This window comes from Mirounga leonina, unplaced genomic scaffold, assembly GCF_011800145.1.
Source record: "Mirounga leonina isolate KUSES-001 unplaced genomic scaffold, KU_Mleo_1.0 Mir_173, whole genome shotgun sequence".
Classification (NCBI taxonomy): domain Eukaryota; kingdom Metazoa; phylum Chordata; class Mammalia; order Carnivora; family Phocidae; genus Mirounga; species Mirounga leonina.
In genome coordinates, this window is record NW_023270447.1 from 43,850,047 (window position 1) to 43,864,412 (window position 14,366).

A 14,366-nucleotide genomic window follows, 5' to 3' on the forward strand; every position below is an offset into this window, starting at 1 on the left:
AAGCAGGCTTCCTGCTGAGCAAGGAGCCAGATGTGATATGGGGGCTCGATCCCAGGATTCGGGGATCATGACCTGAGCCAAAGGCAGACGCTTAATGACTGAGCCACCCAGGCGCCCCGAGCTACCTGTTTTTAAAAGCTTATATTAATTTCTCAGTGATTTTTAAAAGAGATTTACAATTAGACAAACTCTTTTGATTGGTAAATTCACATTAAGGTTAAGGAAAGTTAATGAATTAAGTATGCATTTCCCAAATTGTATTTTAGTTATTTGGACACAGCAGCCTATTCCCAGAAATGGGTTCTCTGTGAAGCCAGCCACCACTTCTTCAAGTGGCATTAATGGCTCTCAAGGCTGCCTTGTCCTGCTACTCTGTATAAGCTAATGTATGATTATATATTCCTTATTACTTGTCATATTATTTGCCTTGTAATTGTTGGTATGTCTTTTTGCTTCAGATGATGTTTCCTAACCATATTTGTATATTCTCACAAAATCTCATACAAGGTATCTCACTCCCTTTCTCTATATCTGTGTTTATGTTCTAACCTCTTTTCCATGTGCCCACTGAAAGACCAATAGATTAGGTGATCTTCTAAAGTCAGACCAGAATTACATTATTCCAATGTCTGAAACAATTTACCTGTTACAAGTTTTTCTGAATTTTGTGAGCTTGGTAACAATTTTGGTAATATAAACTTAACAAAACCAACAAATTAATATGTTCAAAAATAAATGTTCTACTCTGCTTCTAACTTAGTGTTAAAAGTGAAAATACTAAATGCTTCAGTTAAATTATAGCTGATTATCCTTTTTTTAAGAGAGAGTGTGCATGAGCTTGCACAAGTAGGGTGGGGAGGGGCAGAGGAAGAGGGAGAGAGAGAATCTTAAGCAGGCTCCACACCCAGCACAGAGCCCCACACAAGGCTGGATCTCACAACCCTGAGATCATGACCTGAGTGGAAATCAAGAGTCCAGCATTTGATTGAATGAGTCACCCAGGTGCCCCTGATTATCCTTCTTAAGTGCTCATTGAGAACTTTTTGAGAAAATAATAAGTTCTTTAAAATGCCTTATCTTGATAAATGAGTATAGTGTAATTGTTAAAAGAGCGTGGGTTCTGGAATCAGACTGTCATCTATGTCCAACAGCCAGCTCTAGCTGTCTGGCCTTGGACAAGAAACTTAACCTCCACCTGCCTCAGTCTTCTCCTCTGTAAGGTGGGGTATAGTACATACTTAATAGGGTTATGAGAATTAAAAGAAATGATATGTGTAAAGCACTTAGAACAGTGTCTGGCAAATAGGAAGTACTCAAAATGTTAGTTATTATATCACATGTAAACAACCTTTGAACTTGTGTATGTGTGTTTAATCAGGCCTATCTGAAAATAATTTTTAAATAAAGTTAATGGCTTTTTTGGAAAGTGGAAAGCTTTAACATAATGAATTTTAGTTTAAATTGTAAATTGTCAAGCAAAACTATAAAATGAGCCATTTCCAAATTTCTATGTTTAGAAATGCCTCCTCGTGGTATACAATAGAGACCCTTTCCTTTGATGATTTAGAAGTAAGGGCTTTCAGATGTAATAGCTACAGTCAGGTAGTATACCATAGTGGTTTCGAGTATGATTCTGGAGAGAGGCAGGCTGACTTGGAATCCTGGCTGTCCTGTTCTTCAGCTCTGTAACTCTTGGTCAAATTATTTGCCTTTTCCGTACCTCCATTTTCTTGTCTGTCAGGTGAAGGTAATACCTACTTTATAGGATTATATGAAGATTAAGAATTCAAATTTTTAAAGCACAGAACACTATCTGGTGTAAAGTAAATACTCATAGTATTATATATTGGTTATTTGTTGGTAATTAGAACCAATCAGTGCATTTATGCCCATATTGTAATATTTTATTGATGAATATTATCTAATCTCATGTTAAGATGATGAGAAATTTTGCTAAAATTTAGGTTTTCTGCATTTTGGTCTCGGATCTTAGTAGATAGAAGGAATTATGTCTTTTGTTTAGCCTGTGTATACCTTTTTTTAAAAAAATATTTAATAGAGAACCATATAAATATTTCTCTTTGTAAGAGAAATAAAGAATCCAAGTAAATAAAAAGATATAAATACTTCCACTAATAAAGAAGAAAAATAAAGTTTCTTATTTTTCATTTTCATCTTACCCTCACCAGTGTTAAAGTGTATGTAGAACTAGTGAAGAAACTTGAATTTTCTTCCTTCTTTTTTAAAGGAAAAAGTTAGTGTTGTGATCATTGGTCATGAGGGCATATTTCAAAACTTCTCTTAACTAAACTGTCTACTTTTCTGGCTTAAAACTATCGACCCTGATGTTTCATCCACCTTCTAGTTGAGGGGAAATTGAGATTGGCCAACTTCTCTCTGTTGCACTATAAGCAGTTTATGGGCAAGATCTGTATCTGTTTTTAATTTGTATCCCTTATAGTACTTTATTTAGTAAAATGCCTTACATGTTTGAGAAACAATATAAATATATTGAATGAAAAAGAGAATGATAAAGTCATAACATGGGAGTTTTCCAGGTACAAAATTTGCATATAGTAGATGTTCAACCTGTTTTGATATAGGAGGTTCTTTTTAGAGAAAGGAATTTGAAAAGTTTTTTGAATTTGCCCCTTCCAGTGCATGAAAGTAACTGGACACTAATACAAAGACAGGCTATGTGAAGGAATTTCCTTCCATTTTGGTTACTGTATTAGAATAGTAACACTTTCTGCACAATTTATGCAATTCCTTACATGTGACACTAACAGATTAAAGGCAATGGTCACATATTCTTGGTTTATATTATATCATCTCTGGGTGGAAATATCTGGATAATTTTTTTTTCTTGTTTTAGTTTGACATGTTACTGAATATACCTAAAGTAAATAAATTGCCTATTCACGAGCTGTAGAAGAGTACCAACATGGGGAATGTAATGAAAATAGCAATTTTTTTTTTTTTAAGATTTTATTTATTTATTTGACAGAGAGAGACAGCGAGAGCAGGAACACAAGCAGGGGGAGTGGGAGAGGGAGAAGCAGGCTTCCTGCCGAGCAGGGAGCCCGATGTGGGACTCGATCCCAGGACCTTGGGATCGACCTGAGCCGAAGGCAGACGGTTAACGACTGAGCCACCCAGGCACCTGAAAATAGCAATTTTATAAGTGATTTTACATCTGCCTTTTAATGCCTCCTTTCTGAGTACACATTGTCAAAGGCAGAATCTAAGCTTTGCTTGAACTTGTGCCTATTTAAATAGAACCCTAATCAAACATAACCAGTAGTGTTATGAAAGTTTTAATATTTTTATGCCAAAGAAAATAAGAAACTAAAAGTTGGGCATTAATGTAAGCATTCTAGTTTCTAAAAACTAATATACAAAGCTTTTTAGCTACATAGAGTTTTAGGACATTTAGAAGTCTTGTTTAAGTTTCAAGCAAAGCAAAGTCCTTTGTCCTCCCCTAGGTTGTGCAATCTTCCAGAGATGTGACTTCCAAATAAAACACAAGGCATTCGGATCTTTTGAATGTAGTATCCCTTTTAGTTTCTTCCTTTTAAAAATGTGATTTGTTTTTGATTTAATGTTTGGTAGAAAGATTCTGAAAGTAATTGCATGAGAAAAACCCATTTATAAATAGAAATATATTAACTAAAGTGAAGAATAATGCTAGATTAATACATTTGCTTCCCTATCCTCTCTGTCCGGAACACTGTCCAATGGAAATACAATGTGAGCTATATATGTGGAAAAAAGTAAAAAGTAACAAGTGAAATTCATTTTAATACTACTTTTTATTTAATCCAGGATATCAAAAATTATTTCAATATGTGATCAATATAAAAAACATTAGTTATATATTTTATATTCTTTTTTCATATTAAATCTTCCAAATCTGGTGTGTTTTTATACTTTCAGCATATCTCAATTAGAATAGGCACACATCAAGTGCTTAGTAGTTTCATGAGACTATTTTTTTGGACAATGCAGATCTAGAAGATGAGTGACCTTTGAAGTAATTATTTCATGTATCTTACTTTTTTCCCCATGTTCTCTATTAATAAATATTAAATTTTTATGCTGAAAGTACTTATTGTGGAAACCCAGATATTTCTGAAACTTGTAAAAGATAAAAATCTTAGGGGCACCTGGGTGGCTCAGTCGGTTAAGCTACCAACTGTTGATTTCAGCTGGGGTTATGATCTCAGGGTTGTGGGATCGGGCCCCACAGGGAGCCCCATGTGGGGCTTTGCACTTATTGGGGAGTCTGTTGAGATTCTCTCTCTGCCCCTCGCCCCACACTCACACTCCTCTCTTTCTCTAAATAAGTAAATAAATAAACAAACAAAATCTTAAAAAAAAAATCCTGACTCTTCACTATTAACATTTTGTGGTCTATCCTACCAGATCCCTTGGATGAGTAGCTGCACATAATTTCTCATGTCAGATTATCCTTCAGAAGTGTAGTGCCAGTTTACATCCCTGCCAAGAGTAACAAGAGTTCCTCTTTTCCCATGAATTTTTACCAATGCTTTGAATGAGAGAAACAAAAAATATCAATAAATCCTTTTTTAAATGATTTATTTATTTATTTTAGAGAGAGAGTGCATGCACATGTATGTGCAGGGGTGGGGCACGGGCAGAGGGAGAGAGAATCTCAAGCAGACTCCTGCTGAGTGCAGAGCTTGAGGCAGGGCTTTATCCCACAACCCAGAAATCATGACCTGAGCCAAAACTTAGGAGTCTGATGCTTAAGCGTCTAAGCCACCCAGATGCCCCCTCAGTATCAATAAATCTAATAGGCAAATGTGTCTAGTTTATTTTCTGGGCCATCTCTTTTGCTCTCTTCATGAATTACCGAGGTATTATGTAAGTTCCTCTGTCCAAACTCCTCCCCCCCTTTTTTGATTGTTTCTTTCTTTCTTTTTTTTAAGATTTTATTTATTTATTTGACAGAGAGAGAAACAGCAAGAGAGGGAACACAAGCAGGGGGAGTGGGAGAGGGAGAAGCAGGCTTCCCGCAGAGCAGAGAGCCCGATGTGGGGCTTGATCCCCAGGACCCCAGGATCATGACCTGAGCCGAAGGCAGACGCTTAACGACTGAGCCACCCAGGCACCCCTTGATTGTTTCTTTCTGACTAATTGTGGGAATTATTTACATATTATGGATACTAACTCTTTATCTTGTATGTAACAAATAGTGTTTTTTCAATTTGTCATTTGTCTTCTGCCTATGTTTATGGTATCACCTGCTCTGCAGAGTCTTTAAAATTTGTCTTTTATAATTTATGTGGCTCATGCTCACCTATAAAATATGGTGTCTTTAAAGCTTTTCTAGTGCTTTTATGGCTTTATTTTTATTATTTAAGCCTTTGATTATTCTGGAATTTAATTTGTGGAGGGGGTGAAGTATGTATTCATCTTTTTTCCCTGAATGACTAAATGCTATCTCAGTACTTCATTAATCTACCTTCTCACTGCTGATTTGCAGTTGTTCTGAAGTATTATAAATGCAAGTTAAAGACTTACTAGGTTTATGTGGGAATTTATTAGTGGAGTTAGTAGTCAAATGGAAAGAATCTGGCTTCAGTTTTATGCCTTTTACCTTCAGAAACAAGTTGAATTTAAAACTGTTTGGTTTATATTGGAAATCAAGCATAGCTTATAGATAATGTTTAATTAATTTCCATTTAACCTGGAATCCAAACTCTCAGAAGTATTAAGTAACTATATAGTGTGCATTCTGTATTATTCATTAATTCATTCAATATGAGGCACTGTTTTAGGCATTGGGAATATAGCAGTTAACTAGATAGATAAAGTCCTTGCCCTCCTGGAGTTTGGGCTCTGTCTGTCTATCTATCTATCTATCTATCTATCTATCTATCTATCTATCTATCTATCTGTCATCTATCTATAATGGAGACATATAAGCAAGAAATAATATATAAGTGAACAAGATAATTTTGGATTGTTTTAAGCAAATTGTTTAAGAGTTGTGAATGAAATAATAAAGTGATGTAATGGTGGGGGGAGATTAAGGTTAGGTTTTCTGAGACTTGAAAGATGGGAAGAGTTCAATCATGTACTTGTTCATAAAACTTAGATGGTAGTAATGACATTGTAGAGGTTCTGAGGTGTGGGAGACAGCATAGTGTGTTTTGCTTTTCTGTGTGTTCTGCACGTCTATCCTACTTACAGTTTTTTAATTGAAATGTATGGGCAGATTCTTTAGCGTCAATTCCTCTTGTGGGCTCCAGTGACATTCTATGTTCATAGCACTCATCATACTACATTACAATTATTTGCTTGTCGAGTTCTCCCTGCAGGCCAGTCAGGTCAAGACCTTAGTCATTTATCTCTATATTCTTAGTATCTAGCACACTGCATATTCAGCAGATGTTTGTCACAATGAGGAATTACAAACATAATTAAGGGCAGTCTGTTATCGTGTGCTTTGGATCCTATTCTCTCCTACAATTTCAGGAGTCTTTACTTTCTTGTTCTAATGTATGCACACTGTCTTAGCTGGATTCTTTTCATTAGTGTTTAATCAAACTCAAACCTATCTAATCTTAAAAAGCTTACAAAATCCCTGTATTCTGTCTCCAGCCATTGTATAATCTTTCTCTTCTTTACAGCTACCTTTTTCAGAATTCCACTTTTTAAATTTTCTTAACAGCTTCCTGTTCTTGAACCTACTTTTATGTGTTTTCAGCCTGATGTTATCAGTAACTTTCACGTTGCTAAGTCGAGTTGACCTTTTTCAGTTCTTAACTTATTTGGCCCCTGGGTGGTGTTTGACATTTAACTGTTTAATTTTTTTTTTTTCTTTAAGTAGACTCCACGTCTAGCGTGGGCTTGAACATAGGGCTTGAACTCACCACCCTCAGATGAAGGCCTGAGCTGAGATCAGGAGTCCGACCTTAACCAACTGAGCCCTCCATGTACCCCTTAACTGTTTAATTCTTCTTATGTTGTTTTCTCTTGGATTCCATGTCACTGCACTCTCATGGTTTTCTTTCTACTTCTCTGTGGGTTCCTTCTCAGTCTTCTTGGCAGTCTCATCCCCTGCTGGATGGCCACAGTATCTTGGAGAACCTTAAGACTCCATTCTTAGAATAACACACATGAATAATTATGTGATATTCTAATTCTGCCATAGTTTATATCCTTCAGAATGATTGTCAGCATAGGAAAAATGATAGGTAGATGCAAGATAGAAAGGATTAAATAAAAACCTTGTAGTCTTGAATTGGAATTTGAAATATCAATATGTACTCAGTGCATGTTAAAAGCATTTTCCCCTTGGGACGCCTGGGTGGTGCAGTTGGTTAAGCATCCATCCGTTTCTTGGTTTTGACTCAAGTCATGGTCCCAGGGCTGTGAGATTGAGCCTTGCATTGGGCTCCATGCTTGTCACGGAGTCGGCTTAAGACTCTCTGCTCTGCCCCTCTTCGATCTCTCTCTTTCTCTCTCTATCAAATAAATAAATCTTAAAAAACAAAACAAAACATTTCCCCCCTACTCTTTCTACTTAAATGGCCTAGGAACAGTGACTAACCCACAATGAGTACCCAGATTGTAGCTTGGAAAAACATTTCTCATTCAGAGAACCAAAGCTCCTTGGAGAAATGGCTGATTCTGGGTCCTGGGAGAAACGGTATAAGAAGAGCTTGGAACATCCTGCCATATAGCAGATAGCAAGAAGTCACCAAAGAGTATTATGACTGAATCCCAGGGATTCAGGAGCCAGTTTGAATTGGCCTTTTCATTTGCCAAAGATGGGACAATTTGAACATCAGTAAAGATAATAGCTGCAGTGTATTGAAACCAATTAATACATTTGGTCCATGAGTTTATAGGTGATGCTAAGAAAAAAGAACTAATTTCTCTTAGAAGATTATAATGCACCAACTGCTTATTTTGAAAACTGGAAAATAATGGAAAAGAAAGCATTTATTCCTGTCTCTGATATAATGGCTCACTGGCTAAGCAAATAGTAGATGAGGAAAAGTACTCTTCATAGAGATACTCCAGCTATTAAATAAAGGAGGACTGATGGAATATTACCTTTTGGCAGCCCTTAATGGAGCTAATGGGTTTAGGCATTGATCACCATCCCCTGACTGCACAAAGAACAACAACCAGACATTTTCTTCCTGGTAGAAGGACACGGTACCATTTATGAAATGATCTTGCCGAAAAGCCCTCAAACCTAAACATGACCAAAGCTCTAGATCCACCTCTCAATTTATAGAAAACACAAAGGAATGTGTTAAATGTCACTATAGGGATGCAATCAATAAATTCTAGCTTCTAGAAAAATTACACAAAAACAGTCCCATTTCTTCAACAAATATATTGCAAAGGTAGAAGATGAAAAGACTTGCCCACAGTCAACTAAGTATCTTTGTCCCATAGCTTCTGCATACCTCTCTCACAACACATTATTGTGAAGTGTTCTGTTTATAGGCATTTCTGTCTCAGACTGTATGTTCCTCAAGACCAACAAATGGCCTCTTAATCTTCCTTTATTTCCCTTGCATGTAACATGGTACCTGATGTTTGGTGCAGAGTCAATAAATATTTCTTGTGCAAATTTTATTTGATGACTTTAGTGGTTAGTCAGTCATAGTCATCTTTGCTCCTTGGTTCTTTTGATTAGGAAACTGACAAGTCATAACATTTCCATATTTGCCTTTTTCACTTTTGACTATTTGGACTACAACTGGCTCTTTCAGTGACTTTTTTTTATCTTTTATTTTTTTAAGATTTTATTTATCCATTTGAGAGAGAGAGAGAGAGAGTGAGAGAGAGCATGAGAGGGGAGAGGGTCAGAGAGAGAAGCAGATTTCCTGCCGAGCAGGAAGCCCGAAGTGGGACTCGATCCTGGGACTCCAGGATCATGACCTGAGCCGAAGGCAGTCGCTTAACCAACTGAGCCACCCAGGCACCCTTTCAGTGACTTTTAGATTGTACACTTATTGTTACACACACCTGTCCTCTCCCATAGAAATTACTTTATTGTTCTATCTAATTTTATTTTTTATTTTTATTTTTTTAAAATTTTTATTTATTTGACAGAGAGAGAGACAGAGAGAGGGAACACAAGCAGAAGGGGAGGGAGAGGGAGAAGCAGGCTTCCTGCCAAGCAGGGAGCCCGATGCGGGGCTCGATCCCAGGACCCTGGGATCATGACCTGAGCCGAAGGCAGAAGCTTAACGACTAAACCACCCAGGCGCCCCTGTTTTATCTAATTTTAAAGGTCATGTATTCTCACTGTAAAAAAATTCAAACAAAATAGAAAAGTATAAAAAAGAACTAGAGCCTTCACTGTTAACCAGGAATAACCTTTTATCCCTTTCTTTCTCTCCTCCCTTTCTTCTTTCTCTGCCACCCCCTCCAACTTTCCTCTTGTTGGATTGACCCATCCGTCATTATGTAATGACCTTCTTTGTCTCTTATTATAGTCTTTATATTATAGTCTGTTTTGTCTGATATAACTACCCCAGCTTTTTTTTGGTTTCATTTGCATGGAGTATCTTTTTCCATTTCTTCACTTTCAGTCTGTGTGTTTCCTTATATCTGAAGTGAGTCTCTTGTAGTCAGCATGTAGATATGTCTTGTTTTTTTTTTTAACCCATTCAGCCATTCTATGTTTTGACTGGAGAATTTAGTCCATTTACATTTAAAGTAAGTATTGATAAGTATTTACTTATTGCCTTTTTGTTAATTGTTTTCCATTTGTTTTGTATTTTGTCTCTGTTCCTTTCTTTTCTTACTCCTTTCCTTTGTTGTTTGATGACTTTAATAGTATGCTTAGGTTTCTTTATTTTTTGTGTATCCACTATAGGTTTTTGCTTTGTGGTTACCTTGAGGCTTGCACATAACAACATGTATCTAGAACAATGTTTTTTTTTTTTTTAAGATTTTATTTATTTATTTGACAGAGAGAGACAGCGAGAGAGGGAACACAAGCAGGGGAGTGGGAGAGGGAGAAGCAGACTCCCCACAGAGCAGGGAGCCCGATGTGGGGCTCGATCCCCGGACCCTGAGATCATGACCCAAGCCGAAGGCAGCCGCTTAACCGACTGAGCCACCCAGGCGCCCTAGAACAATGTATTTTAAGTCAATAACAACTTAAGTTTGATCCAGTTTTAAGGTTCTTCATTTTTACTCCCCTCTCCCATGTTTTATGTTTTTGATGTCATATTTTACATCTTTTTATCTTGTGAATTCCTTAATTAAGTATTATAGTTATTTTTACTACTTTTGTCTTTTAACCTTCATACTAGCTTTATAACTGATTAATCTGCTACTTTTAGTATATATTTACTTTTCCAGTAAGATTTATTCGTTCACATTTTCTTGTTACAAATTAGCACCTTTTCTTTTCAGCTTAAAGAACTCCCTTTAATAGTTCTTGTTAGGCCAGTTTAGTGATGATAAGCTCCTTTAGCTTTTGCTTGTCTGGAAAACTCTGACTCTACTTTACTTCTTTTTTAAAGATTTTATTTATTTATTTGACACAGAGAGAAAGAGACAGATAGAGAGGAAACACCAGCAGGGGGAGCGGGAGAGGGAGAAGGGGGCTCCTGGCTGAGCAGGGAGCCCGATGCGGGGCTCGATCCCAGGACCCTGGGATCATGACCCGAGCCGAAGGCAGACGCTTAACGACTGAGCCACCCAGGCACCCCTACTTTACTTCTGAATGATAACTTTTTTGGGTAGAGTGTCCTTGGATGAAAGTTTTTTCTTTCAGTACTTTGAATGTATCTTGCCACTGTCTTCTGGCCTGCAAAGTTTCTGAACAGTCTGCTGATGGTCTTATTGGGGTTCCCTTGTGTGTAACAAGTTGTTTTTCTCTTCCTGCTTTTAGGATTCTCTCCTTCTTTTTAACTGTTAACATTTTAATTATAATGTGGCTTGGTGCAAGTCTTTTTGTCTTTACCTTTTTTGGAACTCTCTGAGCTTTCTGGGTCTGGATGACTGTTCTCTTCCCAAGGTTAGGGAAATTTTCAACTATTATTTCTTCACAAGTTTCCATAAGTAGCACATGCCGCTATACCTCCTGCTGCGGAACCTGCTTTTTTTCTTCAACATGCTAGGTATCTCTTTCTGCATCAGCAAACATTGCTGCACATTGTCATTTTGCAGACTCCGTAGTATTTCTTCTTACTAATATATATTAATTTAATTACCTAGAACTGTGCTGATGAACATTATACTTCTTCACAATTATTTGTAATTAATCTCTATTACAAAAAATGTTGTAGTGAATTTTTTTAACACATCCATTTGTAGATGTGTGTAGTTATCTCCTCAGACTAGAGGCAGGTTTCTTAGATCAAAGATTGTGTTCATGTAGAATTTCTATATTGCCCTGTCATGTTCCAGAAAATTTTGACCTCCGTTTTCATTGCTTCAGCAGTTGTTTAGCAGGGCTTTATTATACTTGAAGTCTTGTTCATCAGCTCTCAGCACTAGTCTTCAGTAAGTAACTCTCATTCTCTTTTTTTTCTTTTTTTAGCCCTCTCTTTTGGTGTCTTTTCTTGAATTATTTATCTTCTCTGTGGTGGCAGCAGTGACTGTTAAAGTTGTGTAAGATGCAAGATCATGAACTGGACATGAAATAAATGCAGTCTAATATGTGATTATCTTATAGCAACTACCAAATACTGTTACACCTAGCATATTGCTATATGTGTTTTTAAACAAACATTGTGGAATGTTATACCTCTCAAATCCTTGATCATATTTATATGAAAGTTTCATCTATAAATGTCAACTTTATATCTGCGTGGAGGAACTAACATAATACATTATTAACTTTAAAAAAAAAGATTTATTTATTTTAGAGAGAGAGAGAGAGAGCACATGTGGCGGGGGGGAGGGGTAGAGGGAGAGAGAGAAGGAGAGAATCTCAAGCGGACTCCTTGCTGAGTGCAGAGACAGGGCTTTATCCCATGACCCTGACATCATGACCTGAGCCAAAAATTAAGAGTTGGCCACTTAACCGACTGAGCTACCCAGGCGTCCCCGCTAATAACTTCTGTTTTTGTTTTGTTTTTTTTTAAACATTTTTATTTATTTGTCAGAGAGAGGGAGAGAGAGAGAGGCAGGCAGAGGGAGAAGCAGGCTCCCCACTGAGCAAGGAGCCCTATGTGGGGGTCGCTCCCAGGACCCTGGGATCCTGACCTGAACCAAAGGCAGACACTTAACCAACTGAGCCACCCAGGTGCCCCCAGTATTAACTTCTTAATAATGTTTTAGTCTATACTCATTTATTTCCCAGAATCCTCTTGTAGACGAAAGAACTTGTGTTTTTAGGTCTGACTGATGTATATTCTGACTTCAGCTTTGCTGCTTACCTAGTTGTATGTGAACCTCACTTAGGTTTTCTGGGCTTCAGTTCATCTGCAAAATTGGGGTATATTTGATTGCTGTCTTTGAATGATTGCTCTAAGAATCAAAACATTGGGTGTGAAAATAGTATAGTGGCTAGCAAATATTAATAATTCAGTACTTGTTCCGTCCTTTTCTTTTGTGGCATGCAGTAATACATACTGTTTTTAGATATATATTCACTATCATGTATACTATTGCTTCACAGAAATCTTCTCTACATATACCCTCAGAGTCTCAATTTTGCCAATCGTCAAGGTTCTGCAAGAAATATAACAGTTAAAGTACAGTTCATGTATGGGGAGGATCCAAGCAATGCCATGCCGGTAAGAAATGTTCTTTACTTTTCCTGTTCTTCATATATGGTTCAAATAAACTTTCTTTTTTACTTAGTTGGCAGCTCTAAACTGGAAATTAATATTATCTTGTAAACCAAGTTTCTAACTGCATTACTTCCTGTATAGATAGTACAAGTTTACTTGAATTCTTTTTTAAAAGTTTTTATTTAAATTCCAGTTAGTTAATACACAGTGTAATATTAGTTTCAAGTGTACAATATAGTGATTCAATACTTCCATCTTAAAGTCTTAATTATTGAGGGGTTGGTATATGCTAGTCACTCCCAGAGATACAAAGATGAATAAGACTTGTAACCTAGAGGATATGAGATAAATACATAAAATTCTGAAATAGTGACTTACAAAAGAGGATCAGAACAGAATCACCTAGGGTACTCTAATGAAGCACAGATATATATATTTTTTTCTATTCTTGTCATCTGTGATTCTGATGCTTCTCCTTTAGAATGAAAGGCCAGGTAAGGGAGGTGTAAGTTGATGCGTAGTATATGAGGTTGTGGTATAGGATGGAAATGTTCCCCACACGATTCTAATATGTATGATTTTTCCCATGTTTGTTAAGAAATCCTGATAATAGTGCACATTACACTTACCTAGGGAGCTTTTAAAAATACCAGTGCTCAGACTGAATCTTACTCCAATTAAATTATAGTGTCTGGGGGTGGGAACTAATCATGTATCAGTATTTTTAAATCTTCCCAAGGAATTACGTTTTGCAGCCAATACTGAGAACCGAGGTATTTGCTAAGTTTTAGAAGATTGCTATAGGGATTCAAAGGCATAGATGTACACTAGTAGGAGAGAGTGTCTTGCTGAGGTAATAAACAGGTATCACCTGGGGGAGGTATATCTGAACTAAAACCAAAGGTGTTTAAAATGTAAATGGCATTGGGTCTTAGACAGTGGAGGAAAGAAAGCAGCTCTCTCAAGTTGGAGAATGTCCTTCAACAGTGTTACAACAGTGGGTTGCCAGTGAGCCAGAGCAATGTAAGATTAAGTCAGAAATGCTAGATTGAGGCCAGACTGGGGAGATTCTTGATTGCCCAGATTGTCATTTAGGATTTGGGGAACATTAATGCACATTCTGTGAAATATAATGTAAGTTCCATGAAAGTAGATTTTAGGCCCAACTAAACTTAGTAACATATGGAGTAGGAGCACAACTGTCACTGTAGATGTTCAACTTCTGAGAACCCTAGTGGAATGAAAATGAGCTTAAGAATAGGTGCATTGTTAACAGAGTTTTATTTTAGCCTTCTGTGTCAGTCATTAAATCAAGTTCTGATTTTCTACTTACTAGGAAAGCTGTATATTTTCTCTTTTCCTATTGTCCCCGTTTCATCCGCATTTATAGATCTTGACAGGAACAAGTACAAATTATTCATCTTTGTAATCTTCTATGGCAGCTGCCTCAGATCTTTGCATATAATACCTGCTGAATAAATATTTATTGGTAAATGTAGAATTTATTTTTGAGGTTTGGAATTAGCATTTCATGTTCTTTATTAGTTTTTTATTTCTGCTGAAGGAATGAATGTACTATCACAGTTGATGAAAAGATGCTGGATTGTGAAAATGGGT

At 36.8% G+C, this 14,366-nt stretch overlaps 1 protein-coding gene across 10 annotated transcripts in view; it reads left to right on the top strand.

Moving 5' to 3' along the window:
• Nucleotides 1–14,366, top strand: part of DOCK7 (dedicator of cytokinesis 7) — a 219,485-nt gene that overhangs the window by 100,778 nt on the left and 104,341 nt on the right. For all 10 annotated transcript variants that reach the window (XM_035018396.1, XM_035018397.1, XM_035018399.1 and 7 more), the window contains one exon: nt 12,635–12,752. In XM_035018396.1, the coding sequence (XP_034874287.1) occupies nt 12,635–12,752 (118 nt within the window). The remainder of the gene's footprint in view (nt 1–12,634; nt 12,753–14,366) is intronic.